General features: G+C 40.2%; 1 protein-coding gene across 5 annotated transcripts; it reads left to right on the top strand.

The window, feature by feature from the left end:
- The first annotated feature begins 5,330 nt into the window (after nt 1-5,330).
- On the top strand, nt 5,331-20,939 carry VEZF1 (vascular endothelial zinc finger 1). 5 transcript variants are annotated; one of them, XM_039508128.1, is made up of 7 exons: nt 5,331-5,516; nt 11,483-12,288; nt 12,961-13,024; nt 14,016-14,199; nt 15,853-15,984; nt 18,275-18,319; nt 18,622-20,939. In XM_039508128.1, exons 1-7 carry the CDS (start codon nt 5,484-5,486, stop codon nt 19,047-19,049), a joined length of 1,692 nt encoding a protein of 563 aa, XP_039364062.1. In that variant the 5' UTR covers nt 5,331-5,483; the 3' UTR covers nt 19,050-20,939. The 5 variants fall into 5 exon arrangements, with proteins under 5 accessions (XP_039364062.1, XP_039364064.1, XP_039364063.1 ...); XM_039508130.1 differs by having other exon boundaries at nt 5,332-5,516; nt 11,483-12,201; XM_039508131.1 differs by having other exon boundaries at nt 5,334-5,516; nt 11,483-12,180.
- The last annotated feature ends 6,650 nt before the right edge of the window (nt 20,940-27,589 follow it).

Raw genomic sequence — 27,589 nt, 5'->3', positions numbered from 1 at the left:
AAAAAAATCACATCTTCAGATGCATGGAGTGTCTATAAGGCTTTTTTTGAGCAAGGAGAAATCCCTCTCCACACTTTTAAAAGAACCACCTTCAAACTGTTATTAGGCTGCTATAAACAGGAGCTTTGACTAAACTGAGAAATTCTCGAATTCATGATTAAATCTCCTGTCCCACGAGTGTCCAAATTCCCCACTGGTGACAAATGGCACAAGGCGTGAGTTGGCACTGATTGGCCGCGCTCTGTGTACTGAACTGCTGCCCGTAGGGTAAAGCACTTGGCACACAGGAGACCGAACTCTCCAGTGCAGAACCTGTATTTGCAGTGCCTTGTGTGCACGCCCAGAAACAAAGGGTAAATTGTCTGTCATGAAAGGCTGTATTGTGATCCCAAAACCTGAAATTAGGACATCACAAGGGCCTGAAAGCTGAACAAACGAAGGGAACATTTTCAGTCACACCATTTCAAATGTTTTGACCTATTTAACACCTGGCTAAGGAACAGGCTGGAGAAAGGAAGTGGTTGAGATCTAGCGCTAGAAAGAAGGAGCTATTTTTAAACCGGGACACCCTGTCCCCTCCAATGAAGGTGAGAGAGTTTACAGTCTAAATCGGGGCGCTCCAGATAATCCACCAGCAAAATTCGGGAAGATCAGCTACAACACTGGTATTTTTGGAAGGGGTTTTTTTTTTGGTTTTGTTTTTTTAAACTGAATTCAAAAGAAAAGCCACGCTTCCTACATACACCGAAACGAAACGAGGGCGCCCAGGCCGCTTAAAAATAACCCTGGGCAGATCCTCGTTAATGCTCCCTGTAGCCACGTTTCACGACTCAGACGTGTCTTCTGCTCAAGCCTCTCTTCTGGTGATGTCTCGGTGGCTTTAGCCGGTGGCGCGCTCGGGCGGCTTGCGGAGCGTCTGGCTCCTCTTCGGAATGGCCGGGGCTGTATTCCCCCCTCCACACACACCCACACCCACCCACAAAGGAACAAGAGCCCTGCCCGTGCTCCCGTGTGCAGTCAGGCTCCGCGCTGGGACCGGGCTGCAGCGGGAGCTGCACACACCCATTGTCCGCGCTCTCGTCCTTCTCCGAGCGCTCGGCTGCCCTGTGGAAGCCGCAATGCCCGCCGAGCCGAGCAGGGCTGCGGTATTTTCTGTGCTCCCCCCCCCGCCCCACTCAAAGCAGCACATCCCTAGCGGGCTGCCGGCAAAGAGCAGCGGCTGCAGCCGCCGCCTAATGGAGCATCATCTCCGCTGCTACAGCAGCAGCATCCCCCGGCCCTCCCGCTCCTTTCGGGTGCAACCGATTGAAAAGAGTGTGTGTGTGTAAGACACAATCAGTGCAGCACATTGAAAGACGCGAAGGAGGAAACGCAGCGGGCTGGCAAGCTGCGGCTGCCTGGATTGGTGTTTTGTTTTGGTTTCTTCCTCCCCCTTCAAGCTATAATTCTCTGGCTTGTGTTTAACCCTGAAGGGGGAGGGAGCAGAGGCGGGGAGCATTTGTAGGAAAGATTGGATGTGAGTCAGTCAGGTTAAAAATAAAGGGCGCTGTTAAACGTCCCATGGAAACACACATGGCAAAATAATCCTCATAATTCAAGGGCACAAGAGCATAGATGCTGGAGCTAGGGGTGCTGCCGCTGGCTTGAAGTGGTTTCCATCATATCCAGGGTTTACGGTTTGGTTTAATGGTTCTCAGCACCCACTCCCCCCACTGTACAAATTGGTCCAGCCCCCCTGCACTAGAGGCTTAAATTTAATCCCCCAGCCCCCAGGGAAACCTCCCTGTAAATAAGTGAGGAGGGGGCAGGTCAGATGGGGGACAGGAGAGGAAGAAATCTTACCCCACAAAGCCCAGTCGCAATAGTGTGACCAGGGCCTGCTTCTCCCCAGTCAAAGGCAGGGTAGCAGATCTACGGGGTGTGCATGCTGCTGCTTTACTTCAGCAGGGATGATGTGTAAACATGTAGATCATTACTAAGCGAGGGGGTGAGAGGAAAAGAACTTGTGTGCTCAGTTTTTTTTTAAAGGTGGGGGAACATTAATTAAAAATGGCCTTTCTATCTCCTGAGCATATTTGACTTTCCTGAGTGGTGCATCTAATGGCTTGAAAAGGCTAGGTGTGAAAATGAGCATTCACTTGGCATTTTATGTTCTGTAAACAAGGCTGTTTAGCACAGACCAGCCAGAGAAGATCAAGTCAGCCACGTCTTGACAAAAAAGCTGTACTGTAAGAGTCTATAGTGGGCTACTCTTTAGTGCCTTGAATTTTCAAAACGCACACCAGGCTTTTAAATATAACAATGGAAAAATACACCTCTCTAGCACTTTCTGTCCAAGGATAATGAAGTGTTACAGCAGTGATCAATCCCAAGTGGTGAAAAGTGAGTCAAGTCCCCAATATCAAGAGACTGGCTTTAAAAATCATGGGTTTTTTAAAATAATGAATGTTGGCTTCTTTTTATTTGCCTTCTAGTTTTGAGCCTTTTAGGGTTAATGTTTTCACGCTTTTCTCCGCAACCATATGGCTAAGAACTATTTTTACATAAGAATCTATGCTTTCATTAAATCTATTGACTCCAGGAGCTGGGTCTTTAAGAACAACCACAAATATTACCAGATTTTGTGATAAAATTGCAAGACTGAATCAGCAGAATTAGTTACAGCTCACCATGTTTGCATAAAGTGGGGAAATATTTCCATTTTACAGAGGGCAGAGAAACAGCATACTACAGAAACAAGGTGATTTGCCCAAGGTCCCACAAATCAATGGCAGAGATGGGAACAGAGCCTGGATCTCCCTCAGTCTAAGGACTAGATCTCTATCCTTTCTAGATACCCTCCCCTCCCCTATTGCGAACAGTGAAACATTAGCAGTGAAATATTACTGTCAGGGAAGTCTGTGTGTCTTTGGATTAAACATATGTAACTTAATTTTTATGAGAAAAAAACAGGTTTTCAGTGTGTGTGTGTTGGTAAGGGAATAGCATGGGAAACCTACTATGATGGGGCCCTCTTGAGCCCTCCTTACTGAGTCCAAGCTCCCAAGGAATCAGTGGTAACAAGCCTGCATTTCTTATACACCCACTGTGGTCTCTCTTCCTAAAGCATGAATGGAAGAAGCTGATGGATCTTGTACTCATTGTGCACCCAAGACTCCAAGTCACTGGGATCTTGGCCTGAGTAAAGAGGATTGACTAGGGCTAACCCAGGAGGGTTTTTGCAACTCAATTCCCAGCTTTCTTGGGAAACTATCCTGTTCTGTAAAAAGCCACGTACAGTGGGTATCCTTTAAAAAAATCCATTTGCTGTGCTTCAATATTTGACTTTACCACTGTATTTGTGGTATTTCCTGCACTTAATGGGGAAACACTGTAAATGTACAACAGCCATCTGTGATGTCTGTAACGGTGCCGACTGTACACTTTCAGTGCTGTTATTTAGAGAAGGAACATGCATACAAATAAGAGCAACTAAAGTAAGCAAAGGCAGAGAGCAGTAAGCTCAATGCAACAGTTGGGTCCCAAACCTACTAACACTTACGTATGTACTTAATGTGACTGCTCATGCATTTAAAGATGAACACATACTTAAGGGGTTGTGGGATTGTGGCATTAATTTGCATCTAGATGATGCATTAGAGATGCCTTGGCTACAAATGAGCTTCGTAAGTTAAGTGCTTTAATACATATATCAAGAAAATATAAGTCTCATGGGAGGGGAGTGCACTTTGGATAATCCAGAGAAATTACACTGGAAAACAGATAAGGGGCACAACCCTGTTTTAAGTATCAGAGGGGTAGCTGTGTTAGTCTGGTTCTGTAGAAGCAGCAAAGAATCCTGTGGCACCTTATAGACTAACAGAAGTTTTGCAGCATGAGCTTTCGTGGGTGAATACCCACTTCTTCGGATGCTTGGGTATTCACCCACGAAAGCTCATGCTGCAAAACTTCTGTTAGTCTATAAGGTGCCACAGGATTCTTTGCTGCTAACCCTGTTTTAAAATAGCATTAGACCACCTACCTTTTGAGGAAATAAAGGACTAGCTTTGCAAAGGTGTGGTCATCCTAAGAAAATGCTTGGGGTGGAAGTTGGGAAGCAAAGGGGGGACTAGGAATGGAAATATAGAACCCCTGCAGTCATGATGGAGATTGCAGCAACTGCAGAGGAAAAAGTTAAAGGGGGATTTCAAGCCAACCGCAATGGCTGTACCTATGCAGCTATCTGAAAAATGCATGTTGAAGTTTGTTTGAGCAACACAACCCACAATGTTCTATTAGTGGCACCACAGCATACATGTGTGTGTCAGATGATAACCAATTGAACGATTATTGCAGAAATACCGACCCAAGACTGTTAGTTTGATGTGGGACTTTGTGATGCTAACACCACAAAATAAGAGATGGGCCTCGAAATAAGCCACAGGTGGCCTCAGTAGATAAGATGATGAAGTGAAGCTGAACTAAAGGTGTATTATTTTTCCAGGTTTTGAATAGAAACAGACATGATACTGCATCAATAGGCCAGTCTGGACGTTTTTTGGGGGAAAACACCCATAACTGTTGGTGTCATCCCTCCATTTATGATTATATGCAGGTTTCACATGGAAACAGGTGCACCTTGCACAATTTCCGTGAGCTGCCCTGGATGCCATCATTCGGGATAAAATGGTCTGCCGCTTTGCCCAGGGTTGTATATATTCACACACCCCCTTCTCTATTTTCAAAGAGATTTTACTTAAGAGTGAACACGTTTTTTTTAAAGATGCTGACATCATGCATGGGAAGCGCGTGCTGCAGAATCTCCACCTGCTGGTGCAGGTGCTGCAGGGAGGAGGAGGAGGTTCCCCCCCCCCCCCAAAAAAAAACTTTTAATTGTTCCTAATTAATTATGGATATTTTGTATTGTTTCCCTCCGATCTATTTATGGTAGCGGGGGAGGGGAGGGGGCAGGGCTGGGTTTTTTGAGGGGGGAGAGGAAAGGATGCTCCTTCCCCCTCCCCAATCCCCCTCCCCATATACGGGGGGGGGGCAGGAGGTGACCAGCCCTGGACACTCTCCTCTCTCTCTCCTCCATCTTCTCTCCCGAGCTCAGCTTCCCCAGCTTGGGACGGTCCCATTGGTAGGGCCGCGGGGGGGACGGGCCAGGCTCTGGGCGCGACTGGGCTCCGGCAAGCGGCTGGAAGCGGCGTCCCCCCCCCGACGCCCGCGTGCCAAGCCGGGTGGAGCCACCCCCCGCCAGCGGCCGGGCGCCCGCGCTCCTCTGCAGGGCTGAGGCGGGCGGCGCTCCCCGCTCCCGCCCCCCCCGCTCCCGCAGTGGTGCGGCCCGGAGGTTAGCGGAAGCGGCCGCTCGGCGCTGCCATGTTGAGCCGCCGCCGCCGCCGCTTTGTTGTCGGCTCCATGTAGCTGGGGCCCGGGGGAGGGAGGGGGGATCGAGCCGGAGCCGCCGCCGCAGACCAGGCCGCCGAGGCCCGGGAGTCCCCGCCATGGAGGCCAACTGGACCGCGTTCCTCTTTCAGGTGAGGCCGGACCCCCCCCCCCCCCGTTCCCTCACCGGCCGGGGCCGCTCCGTCCCCGGGCAGCGGCAGCGGCCGCAGCGCAGCGCGCGGTTTCCAGCTAGGCCAGCGGGCTGTCAGTCAGCGCGCGCGCCCGGCCTCCTCCCCCCACCCCGGCTGGCGGGGGAGGGGGGAGCCGCGGGGGGAGAGGGGATCCTGCGTTATAGCGCCGTGCTGGGCCGGCTATAGCGCGCCTGGCTAAGCAGCCTGCCTCCGCTCCGTGCCGCGGCGGGGGATTCATGGGGGGGGGCGTCTCAAATCTTTAATCTTTTTTTTATTGCCTAAAAATTGTTGCCCTCCTGATTTATTTTTTTGTAAAAATGTTTTGCTGATGTTTTTTACCCTTTTATTGCAAATAATAATAAAAATCATTGTGGGGTTTCCACACCCCCCTCCCCCAAAAAACCCACCCCACCTCGATGGAGCAAACACGGTGCATGTGAGAGAATAAATTAATCCCTCTTGAAACAGCCGGCCTCGGTGACTGATGAGGGATGTTGTCTTAATTTAAAATAGGATTTCATTTAAAATAGGGAGCGGGAGATGGATTTTCCTAAGAACTGAGTACTAAAGAGACAAGTAAGAAAAACCACAGAAGGGGAGAGTAATCCCTCCACTTGCAAACTGAGTCACTGTTTTTGTCTGTATTCAAGACAGCCCTAATGCTCAAAAATACAATACAAAGTTTGTATAATACCAAAAAGGAAACTGTAAAATACCCAAAAACTCTCTTGCCCTCGTGTTTGTGAACTATAACCTGGATCCTTCACTCACTGGCTTGTTCTCTAAAACCTTGTACCACTTTGTAGCTTGAAAATGTGAAATATGTAATTGCAACCCTCCCCCCTCTGGGGAGGGGGGGGAAGCCACACACATCACCTTGTGCAAAGAGGATTATTTTACCTTGAAAATTACAAACCTGGACCTCTTGCTTACTCCTTGTCCTGGCTGGCTTTTTTAAAACAAGAAAAACATGACATTTGCTTGAAAACCTGACTGGAATGAATAAATCTGTAAAGCGAATGCTACATTTCTTTTTAAAGGAAAAATAATAGTCTTGCAAGGACTAAGAGATGAGTCACTCACTTGGGTGCTCTGCCTCTGAAAACATGCTTAGAATGTTCTCTTAAGAAGAAAACAAATCTAACAGTCTGAGCTATTGCAAATTCAAACTGTATATACAAACTCTTATTTCGTATTAAATATTTTTATATTCATTTGTACAGCAGATATGAAACTATAAAATATAGTTCCATATAGGTGCCAGCGATGACACACGCAGTTTGGATAAGGATTTATAATTTTTCTCACTCTAGTGGGCAGTTGTGATTTGAACATAGATAAACTTAGTAAAGTTCCCTCATTCTAGGGACACCTCCCTTTCTTGAGTTAGCAGTTATTCTGTCTCCCCAATATACTGCACTCCTCCTTTAAATATATTTTTAAGAACAACTATTCTTAGTGTGGAGTCTTATAGTTATTTGATGACTCTGTCTTTTCACAGATATTAAGCATCAGTAATTCAGTTGCTTCATTGTGTTTTTTTGTTGTAAGTGCAATGTACTTTTGAAATACTGACATCACATTTTTTTTAGTTTGTTTTTGTGGTAGGTATTTCTTCATTTGATTAAGGATTCAGCAGTTTACCTTCTCAAAAATATAATTAATGGTGAATAACTAGTAAGCATCTTTGTAAAGATGTGACATGGAAATTCCCTCCTCTTCCATCCTTCCAGATAATAAAACTTTAAAACCTTGTAATGACTGTTTAGTAGGTCTCGAATCATTTTTGATAAAACAAATGCTTTGCAATACTGTTTATCCTAATGTACCTAAACATAGTGGTGATTGGTGAAGTTATAGGTAGTATCTTGTTACTGCCTCACCCCACCCCATCTGACCAAAACAAGAACAAATAATTAGTAGGCTCATAATTTAAAATCCATTTCACAAATCTGCACCTTTATTTTTGTTTGGTAACTGTTAAATATCAAATACTGTGCTGAGAGGCAATGTTTACTTCACATGGTTTTCAATTGTGACATCTGTAGAGGAATTTTTTAAAATAATTAAAGGGAATATTTAAAACCCTGTGTGGATAACTGTAATTCTTAACCAGTTGGTGTTGGGGGAAATGATTAAATGTCTTAATTTTAGTTTTAATGGCAATTAAATGTGTACAGTGAATTTTTATCCTCCTTTCCTAATAAAGATATTGATCATGTTTAGGTGTTACCTTGATTAATTTTACCTTTTGAAATATAGATTATACTGAATAAGCAACTTTGGTTCATTTTTTTTTATTAGTGTTCTAGCACATTCATATTTTGAAAACCACTTTGTACCTGCCTGGAAAGTGAAAGTTGTATCTGTTAACGTTAGGAGAAATCATCCCTCAAACAGGGCATTCAAGATATGACTCACTGATGCTAATTTGCTGTTCTGATGTGAAGGCTCCAGAGCAAAAATCTCTTAGCCTCTGGCACTGGAAGTTCACAGTGCCACAGCCTATCACCCTGGGTCATGAAATACAGTTTTTATTTTGTTTGCTATCCTCCTGGAATGAAAGTTTGCTTAGTGAGAGAAATACTATATTTTGCATGGAAGACTTTTTTTTCCAGGCAATCAAAACATCACAAATGTTGACTTGACATTAATGCTACATCAAGTAAAACAGTGAATAAAAACAACTTGCAAAAGGCAGGCAGCAGGTGCTGTTTCATTGTGTGCATTCCCTCCTATAACAGCAAGGGGAAAAATACAGCCTGATCCCTCTTTAGAAAGCTCTAATATAGAGGATCCTTGGAAACTGAGGTATGCTGCTTGTTGCAGACAGGTTTTGTTAAAAAGGTAATATTGGTAATAACGGTGGAGTATCTGAGAGCCAAGGTAAGTAGCTTTATATAAGAGATGGTTTCATAGCAGACAGCCTTATAAGGACATTGTTTCATGTCAGACATTTATATTGGTACAACAGAAATAATTGTATTATCTTGCAGTGCTAATGGTTCTTTAAGGCTTAAAAATGTCCTTAGACTGTATAAGTTTGAACCTTGTCCAAAGGATTTGGACTCCCTATTATCCGATCTGCTAGCTCTCCCTTTGAAATTGTATATCTTGAGCTATCTTAGGATATTAACCACTTGTATTCTGTGTGAAAACACATTTACTATGGCCCGACTGGAAAAGGCTCTGAACAGAAAGCGCCAATTAAGTGTCGTCTGATTCTGTTGACCGAGATTTTTAAATCTTGTGCAAAGGCAACTGGAAAAAAAAATAATTAAAATTGTACTGTTATTAGTACATGAAATGTTCTCATGTTTTATATTGTACCTATTTTGGCATCTGTATGTATTACACATCAGCAAGCATCAGTTTATAAAACAGGAGAAAGTAAAACAATACAAAATATCACTTAGGTCATGCAAAAGCTTGATGGGAGAAATGAGCTTCATGCTGTCAACCTTTCCAGACTACTGTACCCCTTTCAGGAGTCTGATTTGTTTTGCAAACCCCCAAGTGTCACCTCAGTTAAAAACTACTTGCTTACAAAATCAGACATAAAAACACAGAAGTGTCACAGCACACTATTACTGAAAAATTGCTTACTTTCTCATTTTTACCAGATAATTATAAAATAAATAAATTGGACTAAAAATATTGTACTTGCAGTTCAGTGTATAGCATATGGAGCAGAATAAACAAGACATTGTCTTTATGAAATTTTAGCCTGAACTGACTTCACTAATGCTTTTTGTGTAGCCTGTTACAAAACTAGGCAAATATCTACCCCCAGGAGTACGTGTACCCCTGGTTGGGAACCAGTGCTCTGTTAGCAAACTCAGGCTCTGAGGGAGTTCCACACTTGCACCATTTGCCAAGAATGCCCTTTTTCCCATCTTCAAGAATGCGTGTTTAGGGTTTGTTAACTGAGGCACATTGGTATGTCCACACTTAGCCCAACATATTTGTTGCATCCAAAGTTTCTGAATAGACCTAAAAAGTACAGGGAGGTGGACCAGTTACCCTAACTGCTTGTAGTAATCAAAGCAAGTAATGCCATGGACTTTCACACAGAACAGCTTGCGCTAAGCTGTGAACTAGTCTCCCACCAAATAGTATGGGAGTGTTGCAGAGCAGGCATTCTCATCCACATGGGCTAAGACTTGTGTGCACTTTCAACCCATTTTCAAAGAACACTGTTATGGTCTGAAGCTTCAGGGTTTGTGAATATGGGAAGACAAAGTGAGTACATAAGCACCCTGAATGAGTGAATGATTGTAGTGTTGCATGGAAGTCTTAAAACTCCTACTTAGATGTACTTAATATTGTAGTCATTGCTTCTGATCATTGATGTGCTGTAGAGGCAAAAGAAAGAAGGCTTGGATGCCACCAAAATAGAAAGTCACAGATTGCTTCTGTAAATAGTAAAGTCTTCAAAGGGCTTTAAGCAATTGGCTATTGGGTAAAGGCGAAAGGGTATGAATTTGAATATGCTTAATAATGGTACAATCCTGATGCAAAATTAAAGCTGACAGTCCTGTAGGCTCCAAATCATTACCTACTTTTAGTCAACTTGCAAATCCGAAATGTGGGAAGACCATGTAAAATGAGGTACATATCGCTTAATAAAGGAAAGCACAGAGGAGTAGTCTTGGAAAGATGTGGTATTAATAGAAATACAAATTTAAATAAAATCAGTTTCATGCCACAGGCCTGTTCTGTTGCACTGCTGTAACTAAATTGATTTTATAACTGAACTAGTTATAGATACCTTTTTAAACTGGTTTAAATCATGCTTATACTTATTTGGCTTAATGTTACTTTAAGCTAAATAATGTTAAGTATGTTTTAAACCAGTTTGAGTGTCTTTAATAGGGCGTTGCACCAGTTTAACTAGATCCATTTTTAAATTTAATTACAGAAGTGGACGTTGTCCAATATAAATACCCAGCACCATCTCTGCTACCAGCCTCAGGTAGGAGAGGGTACTGGTAAGTAGAAGGATGTTCATTGTGGTCTGATAGCAGAGATATTTCTAGTGCTGCCCTCAGAGATGCAGCAGTCCAGGTTTGTCAGCATTTATCAGTTAATTTTTTTTTTTTTAAAGAATAACTTCTGTTGTAAGTCTGTGCTCCAGAAATCACCAGATTCCTACCAGTGCTTATTGACTAGCCCCTCTCTCTTTTGTGAAAGAGTTGGTGATCAAGAGAAAAGAAACTTGTCTTTATTCTCATCAGTTTCCATAAACAAAGAGCACCTTAGAGCATCTTAGTCATTGTGTTAATGCCATGGGAAACCATTAATATATAACTCTAAATCTAGAGTATAACAGTTCTTGAAACAAATTATTTAAATGCAGTTCCAGCACTAACAAAGTAGTGCAAAGAGAGAGATTCAAGCAAGATGCCTCATTTCTTCCTGGCTCACTGTGGCTGCAGTTTAATTTTTACAGGATTTTTAAATGTAACCATCCATCAGGCTAATGTTAACACTTGTCTGGCACATTGGTCAACCCCTTCGGTACATCCCATAATCTGCCGTCACAGATCTGGTATAGTCTCCATATGATCACTTTTATGTAGGGAGTGTCATTGAGATAGAAATCAAGCAATATGTTAAAAGGCCTGACGAATACCTGGTGATTTGCCATAAGAAATGTTGCCCTCAAGATATTTAAAAATTGTTTCATGTGATTGCACTTTCCTACACCTATGTACTGCAGAGACTGTGCACAACACATGGATTTAAATGTAAGTGGTTTATCCAATCAGGAAACCATTGCAGTGAGACTTATATAATTTCTTGTACTTGTTAGTTCAGTGACTTTTTGGCTTAAGATTTGCTTTCCTTTTGCCTGTAAATGTTCTCAGCATGTCAAAGTGAGCGCCCACCAACAGAAATTCTGAAGTGTGAATGTTTGATTTTAGGCACATGAAGCCTCACATCACCAACAGCAGGCAGCACAGAACAGTTTGCTGCCCCTCCTGAGCTCCGCTGTTGAGCCACCTGATCAGAAGCCGATTCTACCCTTACCAATAACCCAGAAACCTCAGCCTGCACCAGAAACATTAAAGGATGCTATTGTTGGGATTAAAAAGGAAAAACCTAAAACCTCCTTTGTATGCACCTACTGCAGCAAAGCTTTCAGGGACAGCTACCATTTGAGGCGCCATGAGTCCTGCCACACAGGGATAAAGTTAGTGTCACGGCCAAAGAAAACTCCCACCACAATGGTGCCCCTAATCTCAACTATTGCTGGCGACAACAGCCGAACTTCATTGGTTTCAACTATCGCAGGCATCCTGTCAACGGTCACTACATCTTCCTCTGCGACCAACCCCAGCAGTAGTGCTGGTGCAACAGCCATGGCTGTGACTCAGACAGTGAAGAAGCCCAGCAAGCCTGTTAAGAAGAACCATGCTTGTGAGATGTGTGGAAAAGCCTTCCGGGATGTGTACCACCTCAACCGGCATAAGCTATCCCACTCAGATGAAAAACCTTTTGAATGTCCAATTTGTAATCAGCGCTTCAAGAGGAAGGACCGCATGACCTATCACGTGAGGTCTCATGAAGGTGGCATCACCAAACCATACACCTGTGGTGTTTGTGGAAAAGGCTTCTCGAGGTACCATGTAGAAAATCCCAGGCGAGCTCAAGTATTGGCTTTTCGTAATCAAGAAGGGTTAAACTATCATAGCAAGGGGCTAGGAGAACCAGACATCTTAGAAGATTGGTGAGGGGATAAAGAGCCTTGTTTACTTAGGGTGTGGGTCTCAATCTAAGACTATTTGATCATGACTAAAAGCTGTCACTGTTTTATGGTTATTCAATGTTCTGAAATGACCTGATGGCCTCAATCCAGGTCACAGTGGAAAGGTGTCCACATCACCGTTGGTGCTAGCTGGACCCCTTGTTAGCAGTCTTTGTAGGGGTCAAAGATTGAATGGGGCATGGAGACTGATCTGTCATGTTGCCTTTAACATAACCCCTTTCAGATCAAGATTGAGGTTTCATTGGCAGAGCAATGTGGGGGAGCTTGCATTGCTGCTGGCTATGCTGTATCTGTTCCGTGACTAGAGCAAATGGCAATCTCTAGGACTGTTAATGCAACTCCTTTTTACAAGTACTAAAAATTCACTAACTGTAGCACTTCCAGGTGTATAATAGACACATGGCTGAGTTTTAAACTTTGCTGGCTTGGTCCTAGTGTAACCATTTTGCATTATTCTAGCGGGTTGTTTTATAGGTAAGGGGAGTTTGGGTTTTTTTTGTTGTTTTTTTGTGCTTGAAAGGGAGGTGGGATGCAAATGGCAATCAATGCAATGTTCAGTACTGCTCGCCGAAGAATCCTTGCTGTCTATTTGTAACGGTACATGTTCTGTTCTGTACCTCTGTTCTTTCACAGGCCTGATCACTTAAGCTGTCATGTCAAACACGTTCACTCAACAGAGAGACCCTTCAAATGCCAAGTAAGGGTTAACATGATTTATTAATAGCATAAGTTTTTTATCGTACAGTTAGTCATTGTCAACTGAGTATTCCACCAAGGACTGGGTTGATTTACCTGGTTCCCTTGAATGCAAAGTTTGGAATATGGCTCTGTCTATGCTGCTTGTAGTTAGGATACCAGTGTAGAAGCAGCTTAAGAGGATGATGTGCCTACCATTTGTAAGATTAGAGGCTTATTTGCTATTCCCCAAACACTATTGTTCAAGTCAAGTTTGCCTTTAAAAACAGTGTGACTAAATCCTCAAATTGTTGTTGATTGCTGAAGTGATGTGTAGGATTTGTTTAGCAATGTTTATGAAAATAAGAGTACTTTTGCTTGAAATCGAAAGCAAATTGTCATGGTGAAAGTAAATTGGAGATTAAAAACAAGAGGCAGAACTTGACAAGTGTTGAACAATCAACTATTCTATGGTTTCGCTTGGAATCATTCATGCACGTTCCAACCTGTCTCTAGTAACTCATCATATTATAAGTAAACGTTTTGTATTAAAAGAATAGCTCTAAAGAAATGCTTTGTTTTCCCTTTCCTAATTTTTGGATTGGAACTAAACTAACTGAGTAATAAAAAATAATCATAACCAGAAATATACAGTGAACTCTGTGTAAGAGACCACCCTTGTCTACTGTAGGTATTTATAAACCATCTATCACTTAGATATGCAAGACAATCTTATTTTAAGAAATTGCTCCAAAGTAGGCCCAGTAGTATAGAGTATTCTTCTGTTCCACACTTATCAGAAGACCATTTCCATTAAGCAGTTAGATTATGTTCCATCTCTAAAGTGGTAGCTTGAGATAGGCTTCACTGTAAATCCATGTAAAATCAAAACATCGTCAACATGCCTAAGGTACGGTAGCACCAAAAAATAAAATATACTTTTAAATGGGCCATGTGGTCCCCAGTGGAATAAGATGATCTACACTTAAAAAATGCTGTTGTCCTTCATGTAGACATGCACTGCTGCCTTTGCCACCAAAGACAGACTGCGGACACACATGGTGCGCCATGAAGGAAAGGTATCGTGTAATATCTGTGGTAAACTTCTGAGTGCAGCGTATATCACCAGCCACTTAAAGACACATGGGCAGAGCCAAAGTATCAACTGTAATACCTGTAAACAAGGCATCAGTAAAAGTAGGTGAACATTTTAAAAACACTTCAGTAAATATGTGTTCTAAACATTTTGCAACATGAGTTGCCTTTGACTTTCTTCAAATGTAAAATACACCCGTGACTTAGTTTAGGTGTTTGCACCTATCAGAAAATAGATCCTTGAAAATGGATTCTTCATGAAACCCCAACTTCTTGAGCTGAAGTTTATGTAGAACTGGTCTGGAACTAGGAATTTTGTCTTTTCTCTTGGAGGAATGCCCTGAAGTGAGAGAAAATAGTTCTTCATTTTTAAGTATGAAGATCCTAATATCTCTGTCTTTCAACTTATGAGTACAATTGGATACATCCTGAACTACCCTAACTGCAAAATTAAAAAAAAAAAAAAAAAGCAGAAGAGGGGGAAGTGTCCAGGAGTTTAAATCAGTAACAGAATGTGTGTAGATTTAAAAATGGCACATTTGCCTTTTATAGCAAAATATTTGAAAACTTGGCAAGTCTTCTGTTCAGGATTTTGAGCTTGATCTAAAGCTCAGTGAAGCCAAAGACTCCCACTGATTTCCATGAGCTTTGGATCAAGGCTGTCAATGTTTTTTCCTTGAAGCATTGGACAAAACAAACACTTCAAGCAAAACATTTTCCTGCATTGCCTGATGCGTTTTGGGCATTGGTGGTATTTGGCCTGTGCTGTACAGGAAGTCAGACTAGACGATTGTAATTCTGGCATTAAAATTTGTGAATATCCTCAGCAGAAATGTTGAATCCTGAATTTTGGAGTGGCAAGTAAGTGAAGGAGAGACAGGATTGCTCTCTCAAAAGTATTTGAAATTTAAATCTATGCATCATGTTGGTGATTTAGGCTGGGATTTTCAAAGGAGTCTCATGGAGTTGGGTGTCTAACCCCTCTAGGTTCTTTTGAAAATTCCATCCTTAAAACATTCAAACAGTATTTTGCCTTTTAGTTCATATTTAATGTGTTCTTTTATTCCCAGAAGTTTGAGGACAGTTGGAATATCTAGTAAGTTTGACAAATATTTACTGAATTGGATGTGGAAAATAAAATGTGAATTATTTTTGGAGTAGGGGTTGTTGGAGTCTGTCCTTGTTCCCACATTACCAACTAGTCTGCCTTTCATTGTTAGTTCAGTGAACCTAAACAGCTTATGGGACTCACAAAAGGCAGAGATGAAAGTGGCAGGAGCAGCAATTGTGGCCAGGAGTAGATAGCTATTTTCTGATGTGAAGGTGAACTAAAAATGTTTTTAATTTTGATTTCAAGAAGGGGTGAGAGGTGTCTTTTTAAGTAATTAGTGCTGTGTTTTCACATAACTTGACTCAGCTGCCTCCTGGAGATCACTGGAAATTTGATCTGTATAAGTACCGTAGAAGCCATTCCATTTTAAAGTCCTGTATTTCATTCTCTTTGTTTCTCATCCATGAGATGTCACTCACTCTGAAAGAGAAATCAGGCAGTTCATAGCTTGCACTTCTCTAGATCTTAGAGAGGTAATTTTTACTGAAATACAGCACTAATTAAATGTTTTTAAACACTCCTATCTTTCTCTTTTCAAGATTCTGAACATGTTTTTAACTTAAACAAAAGCCTTCATCCTTTCAGTAGAAAGGAGCATACATTTCCAAGGTGAATTTGTGTATGTTTTTACTTGACTGGCATAGCATGCATGAGTGAGGAGACCAGCAACCAGAAGCAGCAGCAGCAGCAGCAACAACAACATGTAACAAACTGGCCTGGAAAGCAGGTAGAGACTCTGAGATTATGGGAAGAAGCAGTCAAAGCAAGGAAGAAAGGTAAAACAAAATAACATAATCTATGATCTTGATTTACTTGTTTTTTTTAACTCTAATCTGTTTTACAAAAAGAAAGTGTTTTAGAGAATGTGAAATGGCAAAAATTGACACATGAAAATTAATTCTTGGTCATAAAAATAAAAGCTAAAAAAAAATCTGTGATAACCTTATGTAACACTCACTTCTCAAATGATCTTCTTTACTACTTATCTTCAATCAGATTCTGCCCTTGAATGTGCACATAAGCCTCCTTTTGCAGTTAATGGGAGCTGTCCCTGTACTCAAAGGCAGAGTTTGGCCTTTGATTTCTGTGTGATTTCTGGACCTTCTTTAAAACATCAACCAGTTGTTAGATCTCATACATAGACATTTTTTGTGTAGACATCAGTTTCCGTTTAAACACTTTTTTTTTCATATCCCCTCTTCATATCCTTGTTCTTCTTTCCCATTTTATTTGATTCATTTGTACCCATCACATAACTGTATTTGTCCAAAGTCTGGTGAAATTCATACTGTTTTTTCCATTGCTTGGTGTCCTCCTTCTAATTACAAAATTAACTAGATTAGTCACTATTGCCAAGATACTGCTCACCTCTACCTATCCTATTGTATTCAAAGTTGAATAGTGCCCTTTTGTTGTTTAATGTGCCTGCTGTGTAAGGAATAGATTGCTTCAGTTTAGTGTCTCATTTGGAGTGTGGTTTGAAATCTCCAGTTACCTCTAGTTTATTCTTTTCACAACCCTTTGGTTTCTAATTTCTGTCATGTGGCTCCCTCTGATTAAATGGTTTATAATGAATTCCTGCTGTCCATTTATTCCTTTTAATTAACTCTTAATTTTGAACAATAAATATTCTCCACCCATCTTTCCCCTCAAGCTCCTCACAATTCCTCCATATTCTATCAGTTATTCCAGTCCTCTTTTTCTGTACAAGGCAGCTAGCTCCCTTTCTGATTGCTGCTGCCACAAAGATTTTTCTAATTCAATGATAGGTTGTTTAGAAACAGCCTAACCTTTTTCCTTATAAACAGTGATAACTGAAAACTATTAAAATTTACCTGGTTAGTGCTCCAATGCTATGGGGATGAAAGACTTAGGAAAACCAAAGTGAGGCTTGTTCTGCTCATTCTCTTCTATGCCTTGTTTCTACTTCCTTCTTTCTTATCATATGTATCTGTCGAAGTGCTTTTTACAAAACCAATTATATTAAAAAGAGGGAGGGTGGGGGTGAGGAGCACGGGGGTGGGGAAAGTATTGTGCCAAGTTTTTCAATAAGAGTCAAACTGATACTGTTTAGTGAAACCTGTGGTGCCTGAAGAACCCCCCTATCTCTGGGGAGAGGATGGGGAGGGTGTTATAGCTAAAGAAATCACTCTGTTTGGAAGACAAAACTAGACCAGTCAGTTCCATTCTTGTTCATGGTCCTTTTCATGCTGGTTCTCATTAATTAGCACCACATGTTGTGTTGGTTTTGCAATACCACAGGGGAATTTTTAAATTGAACAGTTTATTTAATTTCAGGTATTTGTTGTTATAATTGTTTTAAATCCCCCCAGACACTTTTTTCCCTCCGAACCTGATTATTGACCCTGAACAATCAACAGTGACCCTCAAATGGGGCTAATGTAAAAGAAAACACTCTCTTAATACATTTGAATAGCCTGCATGGCAAGGGTGGACTCTTGGCTCTTAGTTTACTTCTTGAAATATGGATATAGACTGAGCTTAGTGTCCTACTCTACAAATGTGAAACAAGACACATTTTTAAAAATGCCATAACATTGATACGGAATATATTTTTTCGATTTCTTTAGCAGTCATCCCTTTCTTTTATCCGCGTCCACCAACCCGCTTCTGTTTTTGGAGCGTTGTTCTATGGCTAACCAGCAGGTGGTGCTGATATCTAGTGGAGTCATCTGCCTCTTCCATGGAGCCTTGCTGTATCTTCTCCACAAAGTGTCCAGCCCTTGCTAGACCCAACAGGGTCTATAACAGACCCAGGATCCTCCATCTCAGTGCAGGGTCCTCTTGGTTCTTGCTTGTTCAGCCATAGTCTCTGTTGCGAAACAAAGTAAAATATTGGTGTGGAATTGTAGTTAATGTAAAAGCTGAGGAGATAATGGGGGTTATAAGATCTACTGACTGGGTATACTTGAAAATTGCTAAGATAAACTTACCACAATCAGTGGAACAATTTAGCAGAAATAATTAAGACTGAAATAAGCAGGTAAACATTGAAATTAGCTTTGCTTATCAGTCCCTAATAATGACTTTTTAAAACCTTCACAGAATGTCAATTCACCTTTGAGAAGGCTATAGAGTACGTACCATTCGGTATGTACACTCTCTTCTCTACTTATAATGTTCCTCTTGAGAGGATTTTTCTGATTGTACAATACTGTTTTTGTGAACATCAAAACCCTCTTTATAAGACAACCTCACTTGACTTCTCAGGAAAGAATTTTGAATTCAAATGAGCTGCATGAAAGTTATATTTATTGTAGGCTGTAGAATGTTAACAGTTAACTTACTAATATTTTCTGAAGAAAATTATTCCAGAACTTGTTCTTGTTTTTTTAATCTTGTCCATGTTTTTTTGTGTTAAAACTTTTTGTCTTTTTATGTCTCATTTTTAGAAGCTGCTAACTTGTGCCAAACCTCCACTGCTGCTACTACGCCTGTGACTCTTACTACTCCATTCAATATAACGTCCTCTGTGGCTTCTGGGACTATCACAAACCCAGTCACAGTGGCAGCTGCAATGAGCATGAGAAGTCCAGTAAATGTATCAAGTGCAGTTAATATATCCAGTCCGATGAACCTAGGGCATCCTGTAACTATAACAAGTCCATTATCCATGACATCTCCATTAACGCTCACAACACCGGTCAATTTACCTACCCCAGTAACTGCTCCAGTGAATATAGCACATCCAGTCACTATAACATCTCCTATGAATCTCCAAACGCCAATGACGTTAGCAGGTCCATTAAATATAGCAATGAGACCGGTAGAGAGCATGCCTTTCCTGCCTCAAGCCTTGCCCACATCTCCTCCTTGGTAAAGAATCTAAACAGTATTAAAGGGGATTAAAACTGAATCCTTACCAGCAGGTTTTTTAGTTAATAATAATAATAATAATAATGTTAATAATATAATAATAAAGTCAAACTAAATAACTGGCTTAACGTGCACCAGTTAAAGACCCTAATAGCATCTTTCCCTGTTGATTTGGCTCATTGTGTTCAAACTAGAGTTTGTAATTTATCACTTTGTTTAAAGCAAGTTTTACTGTTAACTGACGATGATGATATTGATATAGGACAGGTGGTTACTTGCCACAGTTAAAAACCAGTCATTAAAAATCAGCATTACTGTTTTATCCCAGAAATTATAAACTAAGAAATGATTTTAATCCAAACACTAGCAAAGACCCCTCCATATGCTTGACAGGGTGGATGGCTAATTTTAACTTGCCAGTTCTAAATCCACTGATTCAGAGCTAGTGTAGTATCTTTGTCTGTGTTAATGTTTTTTATGAGTAAATGCATTACAATGTTGTCATTTTTTAATGCATTTTGGAGAAAAATATGCATTTTACCTTTGGGAATATGGTAATTTCAGGCAGCATTCCCTATGGGAAAGGTGATACCAGCTCTGATATGCAAAGCATATGATAACTTATCATTCTAACTTCAACATATAATAGGGATTGTGACCTGATATTTGGAGATGTAAATATTACCCAACATATTACCCTAAGGAAATGTAGCATTGTAGTCAACATTTTTTTTTAAACTGTTAATGTTTGGTAAGAAACAGCCATGGCTGACAGAAGAGGAGTTGAAATGTCTGTAAACATGGTCTCTAAACAGTCAAAACCCCATGGGACTCTTATCTAGGAGCAAAAGGAATGCTTTGACTCTTATTAAAATATTGCTTTAAGCTGGAAGACTCTGGAAGCGCTGGGGTGTGATGTATATGCCCTCTCTCTCCCAATCAGAACCTGTTGATGTTGCAGCAGGGGACAGACGTGTTAGTTGTTCACTAGAAGTTTTTGTCTTATATTAAATTGTATACAGTTTTTATTCTAACCACTAACTAGGTAGGATGCCCCTTCAGGACAAGCCAAGAGCGTCTTTAATTTCTCCCGTATTTCTTAATCAAGTGTTGTGCAGATCTGTTCAACTTTGTAAATATTTTCAAACATCATCATTTTTACTTTATTCTTCTATTGTGTTAACACATTTCTATCAGTTTGTGGTGTTTGTGGCATGACAGTCTGAGCTGTCCAGCCCAGAAGTACTCCACAAATGGTTACACATGTTAAAACTACATGTGCTTTTTATTTCTTAGACTGTTTATCTGTACATAAAGTAGAAAGCAAAATATAGGGAAACAGATATACTTTTTAGACTATCATGTCACATATTCACATTTTTAAAACTTTGTTTAAAAAAGACACCCTAAAACCAAGACTCTACATTAAAAAAAAAATAAAAATTAAAGAGTTGTTTTTATCTTAATGAAGTTGAAAGCAATGGAGATTAGTGTGTACACATCTTACAGAATCCTAGCAGGATTGACTAGTCAAAATGGACTGCTTCCGTTGATACCCTGCCAGGTCAGTACAAGCAGCAAATACCAGACTTCTAGGTCAGGGGACAGGTATCTGTTTCATTATGTGAAATTGTTCTAGGGGCTTGGACTACATAGTAAAACAAAAAAATAGAACTTAGTGTAAAATAATTTTATAAATGATCTTTTGTACTTTAGGACATCAAATTGTACAACTTTTGTATATATAAAAGCTTAGGAACTTTCTGTTTAGCAGAAAGGAAACACATTCCTACACTTTTAATGTATATGTTTGTTATAATGTCCATGTAAACATATGCCCTATGTTTGTGCCTTTTAATTAGTTTGTCTCAATAAACAAAAATGTAGAGAAGAATATGTAGCTATGACTTTGTTACCACTGTTTTTACTCCAGCAGTACAAAGATCTTTGTTTTTCCACAGTAGAGCATTGCATGCAGACAGCTACATGAGTTAAACTGATGTGGCCAAAGGGAGGCATGTAATCAAATGCAGCCCAGCAAAATCTGTCACTGTCTCTCCTTAGCAGCCCAATCATGATCAGGCATTGCATGCTGGGATATGTAGTCTCCAAGCCCTAAACCTCTGTATTACAGATGAAAGTGATATCAACTTGCACCATTTTTACAAACTAGGTACAGCCTTCTAGCACCTGGCAAGCTGCTTCTGTGACTCTCGGGTGAAGTTTGGGTGTCCCTGAGCTTAAAAAAATAAAAGCATTAAACAATATGGAAATGTGTACTAGAAATGGTTATGAATTAATTATATAATAAACAACTGTGAGACTTCATTGTATGTTGTCAATTAAGGTAATATTCAGAATGAATCTTTCAGTCCACTTCTGTGCTCTGACAGTCACATTTCAGTTCTTACAGAAGAACAAACTCATTAAACACATATAAGGAAATTCCCCATTGTGCTAGAGAATGGATGTTTCTTGAATAATTCTGAAACCACTAACCATACTGCTCTTAGCAGAAAGTACAACAGAGGAGGCAAAGGGTATTGTCTTTCCCTTTTTATTTTAACTGGCTCAGCTCAAAGTTACCTGATTTACATCTAAAAGGCTGCATTAACTAATCTTCAACCTGTCTCATTCTTAATTGGGTAAACCATTTAATTTTTACTGACTACAAATTGTTCTCCTAAGGCGTGCTCCTCAGCTGTCCCTATTCTGACAATTTTACTTGTATGGCCGTCTCACAGAATATTTCAAACTACTTTTGATAAATTTAAGTTAATTAATTACACTTCATGTATTGCAGCCTACCTTTAACCAAATTAGTTAATCTAAAGTATAGAAAGATAACAAGGTCAGCCACTGTAAAGATATGATGTACTAGGGATGGATGGCTTATGGGGCAACTTTGGCCATTTCACTGCTGGTCTAATTTTATTTTAAATGACAAAGGCACAGTGGAACTGTTAATCTGGAGCAGCCATCTAGTTTATATTTAGACTAGTTAGGAATTTAGGAATTGTTATGCTAAATAATGCCCTTGGGTAATCTAAGCCAATATCTTGTTTCTAAAGTAGTTAGCACTCCCCATGCCTCAGAAGAAGATGCAAGATCTATGCAGTAGGCAGATAGGGGCTAATCTGCCTCCTAGTTGTGATTGTGGGTATGTCTACTACCCACCGCAGCAATCGGTTTATCAGGAATCAATGTATCGCGTCTCATCTAGACATTGATCCCCAAATGCACTCTTGTTGACTCCAGAACTCCACCAGAGCGAACGGTGGTAGCGGAGTCGACAGGAGGAGCTGCGGCTGTCGATCCCGCGCTGTGAGGGAAGTCAAAATAAGATACTTCGACTTCAGCTACGCTATTCACATAGCTGAAGTTGCGTATCTTACATCGACTCCGGCCCCTAGTGTAGATCAGGCCTGTGAGAGATTGACTAACTCTGAAGCATGAGGTTTTTTTAGCCCTTGCAAACTCTTTCGGTGAAATCCAGGCTCCACTGAAGTCAGTGTTAAAACTCCTATTGTCTTCAGTGGGGCCAGGATTTCACTTTATTTGCATTAAATACTGTCCTAACTGTGGATATTCTTATCTGTATAAACATCCAATCCTTTGAATCTTGCTAAATTCTGGGCCTTGGTGCACCTTTACAGTTTATGCCTATTAATGCAACCCAGTGAAAGTGATGTCACCTGAGTTCTTTCAGGGTCTGTCCCCCTCGTTCATCACCAGATATGACAGATAGATGTCTTATTTTTTAGAATGAATAATATGTGGATGATGATGTCAGAGGGAACATGTTAAAGGGTTGGATTTCATAAGCACTTGGCAGTGAATTAATGGCTTCTGGTGACTAAAACTGTCTTCAATCAAATTCTCAGAATGGCTTCTCCCAGAATTCAGATCTAATCAGTGACCTGCCAAATCCTCTGGGTGCAAGAAGGGCTAATGTGTTACTAGGCTCACCTGTGATTTTAGAAGCTATGTTAAGTGACAGAAAAGTAAATATTTATGGCAGAGGCTATCATGGGAATCAGCTAAACCAGCATGCCTTGGGACCTGGTCCTGTTTTTCTTGTGCATTCAGAACGCCTATAGACTTCAATGGCAGTTTTGGGTAAGCAGATAATTTAGGATTTGGCCTTTCTGTAGAACAATACCTGCTACTACAAGTAATCAGCATGGTATTTTTTTTGTTTGTTTGTTTTAATAGAGTATGGATCATCCTACATAGGTGTAAATAGGTAAACCGATCTTACACTTTATACACTTACTAAAGTCAGCTTGAAGTAATTGTGGAGCAAAGATGGATGAGTTAAATCCTGCTCACTTTGAGTCACATGAGTAAAGTGAACAGAATTAGCCATTGATTTCTGTTAAAAAGTGTAATTCTGACTCATCTACTTGTACCAGTATTCTCTTCAATCAAGGGGTAGCTAAGACAGAACTGGAACAATACTCCCAGTGTAGTGCTATTAATAACAAAACAAAATCTTCATCAGTGGTTTGTTCCTTACTGTAGAAATACATTATTTGTATATAATGTCATATGTTTAATATGTGCTCAGTAATAGATAAAATATTGCGTGTGTGCCAAAGAGCTTAAAATCTGTTGGCACAACTGGCACAAGACAGCAACCCAGCAAAATAACATAGCTAGCAACAGCACTTTCTATACTTGGAATCTTCACGATGATCTATCTTTAAGCACACTATGTTTTTCTATAGCATCTTCCATCCCAATATCTCAAAAGTCCTTTCTCATTAATTAAGCACCATAGCCTCATGCAAACATGAGCTGGTAGTACCCCTTTTTACAGATGGGGAAATGAAGGCAGGGAGAAGCAAGTTGACTTGCCCAGGTTCACACTGTGCCAAAACTGTAAAAGACTTTGAACAAATAACAGTCTCAAAAGCATGAAATCCCAGTAACTGAAAAGAATGTGATTTGCTCTGCATGCACATTGTGACTTTGCAATTTAGGGGATGTTATTCCTCAAAAAATACACTCTGTCTGCAGTTCAGTTGTCAGTGCACCATTTAGGCTCTGTAAGGCCAGATGAGGCTGGATGGTGAAATACAACATTTCAGGTGTGGAATAATTTTAGGAAGGAGGGCAGTTTGCTGAAAACTTGAACTGACTTCTGCATTTTCTTCAACTAGTGTGTTTGCAAAGATAGTGTGATTATAAAAGAACAGCTGAACACATCCTGAAATACCTCAGTGCCTGGAAGACTCCAGTTCTAATCTTGGCTCTGGAGGCGTGGGGCAAGTTACTTCATCTGTCTGCACCTGTCTCCCTATCTGTAGAATGGAGATTAATATTAGTCTCTAGGGCTGGTTAAAATTGGGAATGCTGCTCTGCTGTAAATAAATACACATTTTTCATAAACTGATTTTTGAGTGATGTAACATTTTTAGTACCACAATTTGCTTTTTCAATGAAATTAAAGGGAAAAAGGAAACCTCAATCCAAAGTGTTAATTTTTATTTGTTTAAATTCCATTGAGTTTGAATCAAAATGTTTTTCATTTTGGATAATTTTATCAAAAATTCTGAAATGTTTGAATAATATTATAAAGGGCATATAAATCAAAGAGCCACATTTAATTTAAAAAAAAATAATGATCAGCCCTATTACCTTACTCCCAAAAGTTCTATGAAGGCTGGTGAAAGGAGCTGATTTCCCCCCTCCATGTAGCCAATGTAACACCATGGCACTTGAGTGATATCCCCCCAGTTTACATTGGTGTACATGAGAGGAGAATCAAACAGAATGCTTCTAAAGTGCTTGCATTGTGTAGCAGTATCAGTCCCAAGATATTAGTGAGACAAGGTGGGTGAGGTCATCTTTTATTGGATCAACTTCTGTTAGCGAGGAACAAGATTTCATAGATTCTAAGGCCAGAAGGGACCATTGTCATCCTGTCTGACCTATATAGCAAAGGCCATGGAACTTTCCCACAATAATTCCTAGAGCAGATCTTTTAGAAAAACATCGAAGCTTAATTTAAAAATTGTCAGTGATGGAGAATCCACCACAATGCTGACAAATTGTTCCAATTGTTTTGGGCTTACACCGATCTGAAGAACAGCTCTGTGTATGCTCAAAAGCTTATTTCTTTCATCAACAGAAGTTGGTCCAATAAAAGATATTCCCTCGCCCACTTTGTCTCCCTAAAGTTCTTGAAAGATAGAAGGTGGGGAACACTGTGTTAAAGACAGTAAAACATTAGGGCCTCAGTCTGCAAACACAGACAACTTTACTCATGTGAGTAGTACCATTAAACTCAGTGAGATTATTCATGTAGGTAAAGATACTTTGGTGCTTAAGTGTTTACAACACTGGAGCCTTGGATTGTAACCATTCTGATGTGAAAATAAGGACAGACACCGTGTCTTCTTTTATGTTTAGCACAATGAGGGTCTGATCCTAATTGGGGCTTCTAGGCACTATTGAAATGATGAATAATGAATTGAAGCAATAACAACCCAAGAAACAATGAAGAGAATTGATATTTTAATGCTAATTTGCTTGGTGTGTCAAGGTCTGAAGTCATCAAATATGTTGGTGCTACCAGAGGAAATAAGGGTACAGACATGAGAGATATTTTATACCTGATCAGTCTAACAAAAAACAGGTTTCAGTATTTTTCCTCTCCCTGGATTAAAAGAATATTTTTCTATCTCTGCAGTACAGATCAAATAACATTTGGCCAATACTGAACATATAAAAAGGAGCTCTTTAAACAGAGTAATTTATTTTTCTTTTACAATAAATATTTTTACAAGTGTGGCAAAGAAGTGGCATTATATTTGTGTTTTTGTTAACAGGGTTTTATTCTAAAAAAACAAAAACAACTTTAACCATTAGAATCAAGGCAGAGTGAAGGAGTTGCCCATTGATTTCAATGGGAGGTAGATATTTAAATACCTTTGAGATCTGGGTCCTAGTGATTGGAACCTACTAAACTCTCAGTTGTCTGGGAAAAGGACTTTCTGGAATACACATCAGCAAGCACGTTAGTGGTGCTAATGATAATAACAGAACAGGTGATGGGGAGTCAGGACTCCTGAGTTCTGTTTCCAAATTTCAAATTGATTTGCTCTGTGATTTTAGGGACAAGTCACTTAAAGCCAGTTATTCAAAAGAGCTCAGGGCCTCATTTTCAAGTGCTCAGCACCCGCAATTGGAACTAGATTTTAAAAAGAAGTGCTCCCATATCAGTTCCTAAAAAATGGCCAGATTTAAAAAAATTCTTAGCACCCAATAGGCAGAACTGTTGAAAATCTGCCCACTTATTTTGATGTCTAAATAGCAGCTGAGCTCTCTTGAAAAATCTGACCTCAGTTTTCGGTGCTGAACCCTTCTGAAAACTCTGACACTCAAAAATGGACCTACTACCCATTGCCTGGAAATATTGTAAGAATACTCCCTCGCTTCCCTGTCTGTAGAAGTAAAAACTGAACAGTTAGTAAAGGCCTGAGTTTGATAAGGGACCTGCATTTGCAGAGAGGGGAGAATGGAGGGGGTTTGCTCAGCACTTTCTGAAAATCAGGCTCCTGAAAGGTCTTAAGTTGGACACTTAAGATCACTAATCTCTTTGTTGATGTAGGACTCTATTTTTAACCCTAATACACCTCTACCCCAATATAACGCTGTCCTCAGGAGCCAAAAAATCTTACTGCGTTATTGGTGAAACCGTGTTATATCAAACTTGCTTTGATCCACCAGAGCACACAGCCCCCTCCCCCCCCGGAGTGCTGCTTTAGCCCGTTATATCAGAATTCATGTTATATTGGGTCACATTATATCGGGGTAGTGGTGTATTAGCCGTTTCAGATTGTAAAAAATGTTCAATCAGTTTATTAAAATGTAATATTTGGGGGAAAATATGTGGTCAGTGTAATCTTTAGAGTACATCTTGCTTTGTAAGAAATATGTGATTTTTTTCAGAGAGAAAATAATACCCCAGTTACAGCTCATTTTAGAGTCATGCCTGAATCCTTCACAGCTGTTATATAAAATCATACACATTCCATGTTTAATATGTGATCTCCCTTTTCAAACCATTGTCCTATTAGTTTGATCTGTTTAGATTAAAATGCACTCACAGAATTCCTTAGAGTTTTATATTTCTCACTCCCACAATTGTAAGCGCTCAGTGTCATTAACGGCTAATCCTAGTGCAACAGGGACACTGATGCACACAGCAACAGTATAATATTACTAGCATAAAGTTCCATCAGGCAGTTCCAGAGCAGCAAACAAGAGGTCAGCCAATGGCTTACTGCAAATTCATTAAAATGTCAAAGATAGTGCTCAAGCTGGTCTGCGTTTAACTTTGTAAAGTTAAATATTTATAGCAACATGTACTTGAAATTTTTAAAAGTTATAGAAACACTCTCACTAACGTTTCTGTAATTGATGCCTATTCCCAAGTACTCACAGTCAGAGCATTATGTATTTTTATCCAGGCTACAGTTTGCTTAGCTGCTAAACAAAGGTGAAAAATCGCACTGGGGTGAAAGTGACCTCTGT

This window comes from Mauremys reevesii, linkage group 20, assembly GCF_016161935.1.
Source record: "Mauremys reevesii isolate NIE-2019 linkage group 20, ASM1616193v1, whole genome shotgun sequence".
Lineage (NCBI taxonomy): Eukaryota > Metazoa > Chordata > Testudines > Geoemydidae > Mauremys > Mauremys reevesii.
This window is presented reverse-complemented; position numbering and strand designations above follow the sequence as displayed.

Coding starts and splice junctions, on each gene's coding strand:
- VEZF1 (XM_039508128.1), top strand. CDS start 5,484: ATGGAGGCCAACTGGACCGCGTTCCTCTTTCAG. Junction 12,289..12,960: donor CCAGACATCTTAGAAGATTG/GTGAGGGGATAA, acceptor GTTCTTTCACAG/GCCTGATCACTTAAGCTGTC. Junction 13,025..14,015: donor AGAGACCCTTCAAATGCCAA/GTAAGGGTTAAC, acceptor TCCTTCATGTAG/ACATGCACTGCTGCCTTTGC.